The 12,709-nt window shown below is 36.8% G+C and overlaps 1 protein-coding gene across 16 annotated transcripts in view; it reads left to right on the top strand.

The window, feature by feature from the left end:
* ARHGAP12 (Rho GTPase activating protein 12) overlaps positions 1–12,064 on the top strand; it is an 81,149-nt gene extending 69,085 nt beyond the window's left edge. For 13 of the 16 annotated variants that reach the window (XM_074867362.1, XM_074867353.1, XM_074867344.1 and 10 more), the window contains 7 exons: positions 1,377–1,479; positions 2,491–2,610; positions 5,485–5,583; positions 7,716–7,793; positions 8,637–8,771; positions 9,050–9,152; positions 9,582–12,064. In XM_074867362.1, coding sequence (XP_074723463.1) covers positions 1,377–1,479; positions 2,491–2,610; positions 5,485–5,583; positions 7,716–7,793; positions 8,637–8,771; positions 9,050–9,152; positions 9,582–9,756 — 813 coding nt within the window. In that variant the 3' untranslated portion in view covers positions 9,757–12,064. The other 3 variants (XM_074867294.1, XR_012628805.1, XM_074867381.1) reach the window with 3 other exon arrangements.
* Positions 12,065–12,709: the final 645 nt, after the last annotated feature.

Raw genomic sequence — 12,709 nt, 5'->3', positions numbered from 1 at the left:
TTCTAGTGTGATGAGATCTTCCTCAAAAGAAGGTACAGATTAGATTCTGGTCCCTTTGCTCCTTCAGGCTGCTGTTGTGGCAATATGCTGTACAAGAGGAAAAGCTGTCTGCAAAGGATGTGGCTCCTCTTTTTTACATACAGAATTTTTCAAGTGATTAGATTGGACTTGTTCCATAATACAAACTAGATTCCAGGTGATTTTTTTTTTTTCCAAAGCAGTTAATGGTTTCAAAATTACCAGTCCTAAAAAGCTTTGAGGCTTCTTGAAGAGAGCACTGTCCAAATGGTGTCAGTGGCAGAGGGATACTTAGTGGGGACATTAATTGGGCAGTTGAATATATTGATCTTTGATGTGTAAAAAGGCTTTCCAAAGCTTTTGAAAAGCAACAAGGAATGCAGGTGTTTAAAGCTAATATCTACCCTTCAAGATAAAGTGCAGCTTAGTTGATGAGGTCATGCTTCTGCTCATTTAATGCTCTGGAGTATGCAGCCTTGCCTTATTTTTAAAATGTCCTTCCTTGTAGCAAAAGACACTGTACAGTCAGATTTTTGTACCTTCATAGAAGTCAAGTTCACTTTAGTAGAAGTGAAGTAAGAAATAAGTGGTTTTGGAAGGGAGTATGTTGCACTGAGACCAGAGGAGGTCCCTTTTCCTATTTTTTGATATGTCTGCAGTCATGCATGTAGCATAGATGTGAGGCTGCAGGTGGTCTGTTTAACAGACTCTGGTATCTGCCTCCACGCTACAATATGGTCTACATTGTCACTTGACTGTGTTAAATGAGAATATACTGAGAGCAGTAATGCAGGGCAAGAATTTTAGGCGCTGGTATATTTACTTTTTCAGGAGTGAATTTGGCGTATCTTTTGACAGTGTGGAATTTTCCAACTGGTAGTTCTACTTTCTATTAAGAAAATTATAATTACAGAGATAAATAGGATAAATGGTCTTAGAACTGTTTTTTAGACTCTTATCAGTCAGGTGCTTCTGTAGCAGGCCACGAAATAGCTGATGTTTGTCTACTGGATTTGGAAAAAAAAAAACAAACAACATCCCAAACAACCCAACATTTCTATTGTTTATTGCCTGATGTAATGAAGTATTATCTTGAAAGGCTGCTTGTACTTTGTTCTGTCTCCAGCAAAACTTTATTGGGTCTTATGATCAAATAGTGTTTCTCAAAGCGATTCATTCTGCCAGTGAGAATGGTATAATCTCTGAAGATATTTTAGCTTCTAGAGTTCAGGAAAGATTAAATGTCATTATAGGGAAAAAATGTATGCTGTAGAACTATCTACAGGAAATGTTTGTTTAATGGTATATTCTATGAATTGGCAAACTGATCACGTTGTATATCTTCTTAAATCTAATAGGTAGTAGAGTCTGATGAAGCATTAGAAGATGATGTACCAGATTCCCCTGGGGTGGAAAAACAAGACAAAGAAAAAGAGAATAAAGACTCTAAGAAACTTCGTTGTGAGTTGAAAATTTTCCATTAATTGATTTTAGCAATGCCAACTTATTTTCTGAATCTTCAGTGTTATGTGTAAATAGAGGAGAAGTCAAAAGGACAGCTAGAAATGAAACTACTGAAGTCTGGAAACAGGCTTTTATATGCTTCATTCGACATCTTGGTGCTAGATAATAGATTTTCTTCCATGTTTCATTAATCATACTTGAAAAAAGAAAAAAAGTACCAAATATCTTTAGCTCCTGCTGTATGACACATGAAAAACAGGAGAATAGGCAGCAGTGTAAGGGATTATTTTCAAAGTGTTGTCAAAATGCACAGGAGTAATTTGATGTTTGTTTTCTGACTTGTGTAAATGGTTTTGAATAAGAATTCTTTTGTCCTTTTACATGTTCAAGTAAAACAATTCTAATCAGTTTTGGTTTTTGTCTGTGGTACAGCATCTGTAAATATTTGCACTATTAACTTAAACTGCAATTTTGCTGAGTTGCTAATGTTGTTATATTGGCTCATGTAAAGAAACTAAACATTTTTTATTACACCTTTAGAATTTTAGAGCTAAATTTCTTTTAGCCGCAGAAATTTTGTTCTATGCACAGAAATATATTAATCAGTCAGACTATTTTCTGTCTTTTACTTTTGGGCCTTATATGTAATTTGCAAGAAAGTATTTCTTTCAAAGTGGTTAACTTGATGAAAGGCAGGACTGGTTTTGAAACAGTCATATATTTAAAATTCCGCATCAATTCTATATGTAAGCTACCATTTAGTTAACTTCACAGGCAACACTTAGTTTTACAAGATTTTTGTGACAGGGTTGTTCCTTGGTAGTTTGAAAAATGTCTGCTATTTACAAGGAGTTCCAAGAAGTTAAGGAAAAAAAATACAGATGCATTGCAAATTTGTATAGTTTTTAATGTGGTTTTGAGCTTAATTTTTTTTTCTAAAAGGTTGGTTCCTTGGCAGATAAATGCTGGTTCTGTGGATATTCATGCTAAATGCATATCTCTTTTCAGCAGTGAAAGCACCAAGCAATATAGATTCCACAGATCAGAAGAAGACCAAAACGAAGCTCAAGAAGTTTCTTACACGACGCCCTACATTACAAGCTGTCCGTGAAAAAGGCTACATTAAGGGTAAATGAACCTTTTTAACAAAGGAAATAATTTGAAAAGCTGAATTTAGTGGTTCATGTGTAAAATGGGGTTAAAATGGTCTAGTTCTAGAGTAAAATACATATATATATATATATATATAGCTGGTTTAACAAAAGTCTTCGATGTATAGTGTAACTGGTGATTGATACTCTTCTGAGCACTGCTACTAGCCACTAAACTTCATGGAGGATGTCCTCTCGTTCAGCTCGTTACTGGCAAAACTGCAGTGAAAAATTGCAGGCCCGGGAGCCTGTTTGGACTTGGAGTGCTGCTTAGCTAGAGAGTCCATTTGGTCTGCTCTTCTGCAGATAGCTTGTAGTTGTTTGTGCATGCAAGGGAGAGAAACGTCATTTGGGTATAAAGCTGAATGCATGTGCTCATCTGTTTCATAAGGGTGTTTTAGTCTGAGTGGAACCAGACGATTGTGCCATCTCATAAGAAATTAAATATTTAGGCAAACCAGGATGAGGCTAAAGGAATCTGAACTTAAACATCTTTTTACCCCTACCTTTTTTGAATGTATACTTTTTTAAATTGTTTCACAAACAATGAGTCTTACAGATATTCTTGAATCAAATTTATGAAAGAATTGATTTCCATTTGTCACACTTGTAGAAACTTTGAGAGAACAGTATTTGCACAGGTTTAAGTTAATGTGTTTGTGTAAATTATTGACTTGGTACTCACTGTAAATCTTTATTTATTTGTATGCTTTAGCAGGACTTGTAGGTGGTGCTCTACTAGGGTCAAAATAGCATATGGGTAGGCAAATATCAGACCAAATCCTACTGTGATTTGCCTAACTACATACTTTAACAGCTGTGCTTCTGTTGCATGTGGCGTTTGATATATTTGTGTATCTGCAAATATAATTTAACTGTAAATTATGGAATTTTTGTTTGGGATGAGAAGCCATTATTCCCAGACTTTGGCGTTTTTCTCTGCTTTACAGCTTGGTATTCATGTCATGGCTCAGTGACGTAACTTCTGACGTTAGCAACAGTGAACACTAAGCCAAGTTTAATTTGTACACATGCGTGCTGATGATTGGATTTTTAATAAAGACGTTAAGGAATGAAGAGTTTGTTTTTATTTAAAAGCATGGTGTAAATTTTAAAAGTTGGATCTGCGCTGTACAGTTTTACATTTACTGTATGAATGAAAAACACAGAAGTCTTTATGTAAAAGCCCAGTGTACTTTTGTGGCTGCTACAGAACAAGCTTAGTAAATGGAAAACTTGGCAAACCCAGTATGAGCAGAAAAAATAATGAAAAGTTCTAGAAAAAAAACCCAACACTTGAAACAGCATGCACTAAGCAGAGAAGTAACTGTGCTACGTGGAAAAACAAAATTACAAAATTTACTTTAAAATGAGAGGGAAAAAATGATTTCTGTATATGTGGAAATTATTAAAAGTCAGAGGCAATTGTAGCAAATCAGTTTGTTACTTGCTAGAATTTTCTTGTGCTACCTAATCTGCATTGCTTTACCTGCTACAGCTGCATGCTAGCCTGGCTTTCTACTGTGTGGGCTTTCTCAATCCCTTGCTACTGATTCTGCTTGTACAGCTGGCTGCGTGAGTAGCAGCAGCAGGACTGAGGTGTTGTGTATCACCGGCCTTATACGCATACAGCTAATAATACCACTATATGCCAGTTTTCATACTATACAATTGGTTTGGTGTGCTGTTGGATTTCCCAAAGCAGTAGTCAGATGCAAGTGTTGTTAATTACTAAACACGAAAAATGGGCTAGATGCTATGCATGATGTAAAGGCAAGAGCAGCTTCTCTCTTGCATAAGCTCTGAAGTAAGATCTACTAGATACCATGAAGATGGCCACTTACCTTATTTAACAGATTAAAAAAAAACAAACCAAAACTTTCTTCCCTTTAAGACTGTAAGCTTTGCTTCTCTATCTCAGGACCCTATTTCAGTCTCATGCATCTGAACAGGGGAGGCCATCTATTATTTGGGCGTCTTTGATGAAGACCATAGAAATGGGTCAGAGATTTTGCTGATAACATAATTGGAACAAGAAGAGTTAACGTGTTCCTGAAATACACTAAGACACTGCAAGAATCTGTTCTCTGCCTGCCCAAGCTCATTTTTGTTTTTGTTCCAGTTTATGATAGAAAACATTCCCCCTGGATTGTGTAGTTTTGAAATGACTCAAAATTACCTTTGCCCGTAAATACCTGTATTTAGATTTCAACCTTGCAGCCAGGTTGCATATGCATAGTCATACTTGCATCCATTCAAAGCTCTGTGATGTCAAGGTCTGTCATTTACAATTCCATGTCAGAACTTAAAAGTGTTAGAAGTTAAAGACTCTACATTAAAGTAAATTAATATGTAATGCTGGGTTAAACAGCAGGTGCAATGAACAATGAAATTTTACAGCATTTTTTCTGCAAGCAATGCCATTTTTCCCCCCCAAGCAATGCCACTTTGCATAAAGTTTATTATCTCTGTTCAGAATTGTAACAAAGATTGCAGTAAATGTATTTTGAACTTGGAACAGAAATGGAGTGTAATGGGACATTTGAATCCATTAAATTTCTGACTATATGGCTCTTACAAGTATCTCCTGATGGATTAAAATTATATCAGTAGCAAAAGTTCCTTATTCAGAGACTCATGTTTGTATAACTGCTGACACTCTTTCTTACTGGGAGCCTTTTCTTGCTGGGAGCTGCTGAGAGCTCTTTTCAAAACTTCTCTATTTTCACTCTAATACTGCAACAATTGTATCCAGTAGTCTTTGCCCTTTGTAGAGGTTTGTTTTAACCTGAACTAGTTCTGTCACTTGAGTCCTGTTCCACTGTAAATCAGTCTCTTTACTTGGTTCCAGATCAAGTGTTTGGTTCCAATCTCACCAGCTTGTGTCAAAGAGAAAACAGCACGGTGCCAAAGTTCGTGAAGCTGTGCATTGAGCATGTTGAGGAACATGGTATGGTTGAAGTTTTTTGTTTCCGAATCTCTCTTGCTCACCACACTATCTAATTTTGAACATGTTAATCCTTAAAATGCTGTAGATTTATTTTGGGAAATTAATCTGAAACTTGTATCTGCAGTTGGCAATGAGTTTTTAAGAGTGGGGGGGTAGGTGGGATGCAAAATGGGGAGAGGGGAGGAAATCCTGTATCTGAGAAAATTGATCTGCTTCAGTATATTTCAAGCTGAGGAGAAGGCAGGACAGCCTCCTGGCAGCAAGGCTCTAAGGAAAGAGGGATTACAAGAAGTAATAGAAGAGCTCAGCCCATCAAGTTTTTTTTCAGATGAAAAGAGAGACTGTCAAAACGCAACCATTCATTTTTGGAAGGTTTACACGTGCTAACAATCAGTTATATTAAAACTTCCTTGAAACAAACTTCTAGGAAAAGATTGTGTTCCTGCTCTGTATATGCATTGACTACCAGAAGACAAGTCTATCGGTTTGATGCCCTTCAGCCAGTTACACTGATTGCTATGTGAAGTTTTGTGCAATTCTGGAGATATCAGTGTCCACATATTGACTCTTTTTTTTTTTTTCTTTCTCTGCTTTCATTGCAAATAAGTCTCTCCTATGTAATAACTGAGAAAATTATATGTTCGAAAGCTACATGCTACATTCTGGGTTGTCTGATGTAAAGGACATCTTCACATTTTTGTTGAAAGTGTGTTGGTTGTGACTCCTGACTTGGCTGTAGTCTGTGCTGGTTTTCTTGCTTGTTTCTTGCTGTTGTCATTGCCCTATCTCTTGGAAAAGATGACTGAGAGGGGATTATGGAATCTCCATAATCATCATTCAGATATCTACCAGTCTGTTAATCTGAGAACATTCTCTTGAGAATCAGGGTAAGTGTTACAGGGGAATGTTACATGTGAATTTTAAGGCATCTTCCATGGGAACTTCATTTAGGATTTTGCTGCAGCCTGTAGTCCTCTTTCTTAATGCTGCTATTTTATGGCCTGGGAGGGGAAAAATAACTGCTTCCATTGCCTTGCCCCAGTTTGCCAAACTGTCACCTTACTTGTAACAGCAGGCTTTATTCCGTTTGAGATCTGCAATTTATGAGAAAGGGGTTATTTTGCTTTGTTCTTTTTTTTTTTATTTCTTTTTTATTTTAAAGGCAAGACTGCAGTGAAGATAGTGGTGAAGTTTTCCTTTTTTAAATACCTGAGGGGAAGCTGACAGAAATGAACAGCTTTTTTTTTCCCCACTTCTCCAACTCTTCTTCCTACTGCCAGTATACTTCAAATCAGTTCTTTCTGTAAAGGAATGACTAGTGGATTATGGGGAAAAGGGATATGTCAGATGGTGCTGGTAACAGTGCTGTGTTGCATCAGACAACTCCTTGAGGAGCTACAGGGACTTGCAGGTATTCTGGCAACACTCACACTCTCAGTGGCACTGACTCACATGCTGCATTCAAGTGACATTTCAATAAATTCTTTACCTCCTAATCACTTCTGAGTAACTGCAGTAGCAACCACAGAGGCACAGTTTTCTTCTTTTCTGGTTGTGTGTGCAATACTGTAAAGGCAAGGGCTACCCGTCTTAGTCTTGTAGGCTGTTGGGTAGTGATGAGTGTGCATGCACATCATTCCTTCTACATGCAAACCTGGTCGCTTGACAACTTTGAGATGCTCTCTATGCATGACTTGATTTGATTTTTCTTTAACCATACATTAAAAAATTGAACATCCACAAAATACTTGGTTCTTGCATGTTGGACTCTCATATATTCCCTGCCCACCACCACCAAGAGCATCTTAAATGAGACACCTAGTCTCATTGAGGAAACTTGAACCTGTTGCCTCATTACTACTGTTTTGCTGTGTAAGAAGTTTTAGAGATTACTTTGAGCTTGGTGCTACCAAACTGTGTCAGCAAACTAAACCTCCTGATATGCCCTGCCCATCAAAAAAGCTAGTTTAACTTTTTTTTCCTTTTGTTTTTATTGAACCAAGTGTTCTTTGTTACAAGGTGGGTTTCTTTTGGTTTGAATTTTGCTGAGTAGACCTATAAAGAAGCAGCCTAATGATTTCAGAATTCATACACGTGTAAGGTATTAAAATGGATTTATCCCTTTGTTTTAGGATTAGATGTTGATGGCTTATATCGAGTTAGTGGCAATCTTGCAGTGATACAGAAGCTAAGATTTGCAGTCAATCATGGTAAGCTTCCTTCAACTATATTGCAATTGGATATTCTCAGACTACTGAAGTTCAGAAAGCTCAGAAAAAAATTTTCTTAATGTATAACTGCAGTTGTTCATGAGAAATGATTGTCATCTTGAAAGTAAAATTACTTCAGGATTGCAGAATTTAAGTGTGTAATACACAGCATTTGAAAAACATATCATCCTGGAGGTTTGGTCTTATGTGGAGCATAGAGGCATTGCTAGAACATAATTCTAAAGAAAGGTTGCAATAGAATTGCAGGGCGGGGGTGATTTCAAGCAAAATAACTTAATACCTAATGGAAAAACAGAAGGCATATTAAGTTTCCACTATCACTAAAATTGTACGTTAATGCTTTTCAGTGAGATTTGCTATTGCCTTTTAGTATGGGGGTGCTTAGCTCCCCTTTGCCATGCATAGGGTGTATAATACCCTTTAATGTGGCTATATCTTGGTGTTTTGTTCAGTGGGAATTGAAAGGCAGCTTGCAACTTGGAAGAGGACAGTAGCCCATCTACAGTTCTGACCTCTCATTTCCTGACTGACAGGGTCTAACAGTAAACTGTGTTATGTCAGCAGTTCCTATTCCCCTTGTGTGTAGAGGAGCTGCATGTAGTGCAGTAGGCCGAGTTTGGCCATCTCTCTCTGTAGTGGTTGAGTTTTTGTATCCCCTTTTACACTGCTGCAGCTCTGTATCCCAGCAGAGAATGGGGCTGAAGCGAAGTAAGTCTTCACTGCTTTAAAAGCACTAAGTACAGAAGAGTAGTTAAGTTTATTTTTTAAAAATGGCTTTTTGTAGTTAATTTAACATTAATTATTCATTTTTTTCTCTCTCAGATGAGAAACTAGACTTGAATGACAGTAAATGGGAAGATATACATGTCATCACAGGAGCTCTAAAGATGTTTTTCAGAGAATTGCCAGAGCCGCTGTTCACTTATAATCACTTCAACGACTTTGTCAATGCAATTAGTAAGTCAGGAAAACATACGTGTGCATTTTTAATAAGTTTTGCTCAATATGTACAATTCAATTATTTTGGACAGTAAAATGAATATTTTGGTTGTGAATGTCTGCAAGGCTTTCCGGAACTTGTCTGTCGGTAATGGACGGTCCGGCCAGGAGGTGGCAGTATTTTATCTCATATTAGCTGCAAAATGTTCTCTTTTATTCCCATTCCCTGTTAAATTTTATGCTAAAGTTTAAACAAAAATACCGAATTCTTGTTTCTACACCTCATCCTTTTGCAGAACAAGAACCAAGGCAGCGTGTCCATGCTGTTAAAGATTTAATCAAACAGTTGCCAAAACCAAATCAGGACACTATGCAGGTACTCTTTAGACACCTGAAGAGGTAAGTAGCAGATAGAAGGGAAAAGCTTTGTATTGCTGATCCTCCCTTGAAGCTAAATAATCCAATTAAAAGTACTAAGTGACTGTTTCCACTGCATTTTTCTTGTCTGTATTGGCCTTGGTGAAAACGATATATCAATCTGTATTTATACAGGCTTGCAGAGCACCAAACAGACATTAGACAGTATATGTCATAGTTGTGAGGTTTACTGCCAAGTCCTTATGTTTGAGGGATTGAGAGAGGATCAGGAATAGCATTTCAAAACAAAACTTTCCTGTAGAGAGGGGAATCACAGCAGCTGTATGTCTTAATAGGAAGACTACTCAAATAATCTGATTAGTCACTTGCTTTGGACTCTTTTTTCCTGTCATCCTAGTACTTGTAACACTGGTAAGTCTCTTTTTGTGTGTTTTTTTTTTTCTCTTTCAGAGTTGTAGAAAATGGAGAAAAGAACCGAATGACGTATCAAAGTGTAGCAATAGTTTTTGGTCCAACCTTGTTAAAACCAGAAAAAGAGACTGGTAACATAGCAGTCCACACAGTATACCAGAATCAGATTGTAGAATTAATTCTACTGGAATTGAATTCCATCTTTGGACGCTGACGTTTTTCTTGGAGTAGAAACTGGAAGTGATGGGTTGGCAGCAGTACTCCATCAGAAGGAAAGTCTCTTGCTGTACATGATGTATTATGTCTGTGGACCAAGCAGCAACTTGTTTTTTGCACTTTTGGGGAGAGGAGAAATGTTTGACCACTTTAATGCGGATTAAAGACAACACTTTGGATTTCTTTGAAAAGTTCAATGTTAAAAGTGAATTGAACAGTTTATAGTTTGCCTTTTTTAAAGTAGCATTGGGAAAATGTAATATAGGTTCATACACTGGATTTCTTGGAGAGTAAAGCTATTAATCTCAAACTGGATAATCTGGAATTTAATCTTAAATTTCATCCACTTGATAGGGAAAAGTCCTACCAACTGGTATGAAAAAATTCAGTGAAGTTACATCTTAAGCTTGTGTATTACAACCTACTCAGATCTGTATGACACTTTTCCAAGGGGTTTCTGCATGCAGTGACTGTCTTAAACTTGTGCTAACAGTTTGGTTTAGTTAATTCAAATTTAATTCCTCACTTGATATCTGCTGTCCTTTTTCCTTTTTTCCCCCCTTTTTCTTTTTTTTTTCTTCCTTTTTTTTCCCCAGCAACCTTTCTGGAACTTCTTAGTTGCTTTATAGAACAGCACACTATTTCAAACACTGAACTTGTAAGGATATCCAGCAATGGATATTTGTCTTGTGGCATAATAGAAGTCATATTTAATAAACATGTTCATTTTTTTCAGGGTATTTCCTGAGCTAAGTTTTGTGTTATACTGATTTAAAGGTAAAACCCTAAGTAAATACCAACTGTAACACTGTATGGAGTTCTTCGTATAATGCTGTGGTAGTGGAAGTTTCTTGATGTAAATACAGGCTGTTCTTTTGATTATTGTATATAATTCGGTTCCTGTATAGTTTAAGAACACTTTAGTCACACATTTCTAATCATGGGTAGATTAGCTACAGTAGCATAATGTTTCCAGTGGATGTCTGGGTTTCAGCAGGGAAACAAGTTATGGGGAGGGAGGGGGGACCTAACTGTGTGCACTTTTAGATGTTAATTACATTTGCAGACAAATAGCTGTAATGCAAATGGTACTGGAGAAATACTGAGTGTGCTTGCTAAATTGTTAATGCACTACAAGAGGAGCCTTTTAGGTTATTTAATATGTACAGGATACATTAGAAAAATGTATTATGAATTCTAACATCTACAAATAGTGAAACTCATGTTTTGATAGATAGATGTTTGATGGAATCCATGATGCTAAATTTAAGATCTTCTTTTTACATTAATGTAGAATAATTTGTAAAATTGGTTTTGAAAGATTTTGTTACAGGGAGCATGGTCTGCTGAAGATTTTTTAAATGTATTTTTCTAGACTAACTGCTGTATCTGACATATTTGTTATGTCTAACCTGAATAAAGAAAACTGTTAGTTCTTTTCAGAGTTTGCCATTCCCACTTCAGACAACATGAGCCCCCTTTAAACAGTAAGACTGATGTATCTTACTGCTTAGCACAGATACTACTTGTGGCAAAGAGTTGTCATACTGGATTAAAAGACGAATGCTTACTTTATAACCTGACAATTTTAGGAACTTCCCTGTCCCTTTAACAACTTAAATTCTAACATAAGGTTCAGAGAGGGCAGAAGTAAATTATGGATATAAATTTGCAGTCTTTAAAACATATCTGAACTTAACCTACTGTACAGAAAGCAGGTACACTGGGGAAATAATTGTATTTCGCCTTTGATCTGTTGTACACCTTTCACAACACAGTTCTGGCTTACAGCAAAGGGGATGTGTGGTGAAGTACTGAGGTGTAATCAGATGAATGGTACGAGAATTTCATGAGCATAGAGCTTGCATGAAAAGTCTTTGGAGATAAGAGAGAAGATGAGTTACCTTGTGGCTTTCTCACTGTCTTCTTGTGGTAATGGTGAAGTCTTGTGGTTTGTTGTAAAGCGACCTGGGTGAGAATTGTGAAAGCTTCATCTCTGTGTTTGTTGTCAGCCTCCTGGTAGGCTGTCAAACTGGAGCAGTGCCGAGTGGCAGGTGTGCCCCAAGCTACTAGACCATATCAACAAAGTTGAAATCTGTTGCTGTAGATTATTCAAATCCCAACTTCAGCTGTAGCATAAAAAATAATTCCCACCACTAAAGGAGAGGGCTTATCCACAGGTCACCTTTTCTGTACAAGTGTTATGTTTTTTCAAAGAAAGAATACCTTTTTAAAACAAATTGATAATGAGGATGTCACACTTTTCCTTGTATTCCCCCCAAATAAAGCATTTTGTTATTACAATATCTAGTATTGTTTTGTGCAATGAAGTTGTCATATGTTTTAATGTTCTTATTTTTAGTTTGGGGAGGGGAGAGTATTCTTTTAAAAAGAGGTGTAGCTAAACATTTGAAACATTTGGGAAGAGGAGGCCATCCAAGCTGATGGTGTGCTTGTTGTGACCAACTTGAAACTGTTTATGTCAGCACATTGGGTTTCTTGACTACTTGAAATACCTTGTCTTGGTCCTGCAGTTAGCTTTAATTTAAAAAATTAAAAACAGATTTTTGCAGAAACACAGCAGGGGAAAGCAATTTGTATTAGATGAAACATAATTAAGTTTATATATTCCTCACTTTGAGCTTTAAATCAGATTTGGTTCTAGTTTAAAACCAATTTAAAGACTGAATATAAACTCTTTTGCAGCCATAACCACCCAAAGATACTGGAGGTCCCATATTATGTATTGGTGCCAGTTGAGCTTTTGTTCCAGCACTAGAACTGTGTTCAGCTCTATAGCTCAGCAGCACAGTGTTAGTACCAAGCAACTCTCAGGCATTTCTTCACTTTAGAGCTGGAGAGAGAAGTGGATACAAAAAAAGACAAGGCAAATATACACAGTCATTTCATGTAAATTAGTTTTTTTAAAACCAGAGTTGCATGTATAAATA

This window comes from Strix uralensis, chromosome 1, assembly GCF_047716275.1.
Source record: "Strix uralensis isolate ZFMK-TIS-50842 chromosome 1, bStrUra1, whole genome shotgun sequence".
In the NCBI taxonomy this organism is placed as follows: domain Eukaryota; kingdom Metazoa; phylum Chordata; class Aves; order Strigiformes; family Strigidae; genus Strix; species Strix uralensis.
This window is presented reverse-complemented; position numbering and strand designations above follow the sequence as displayed.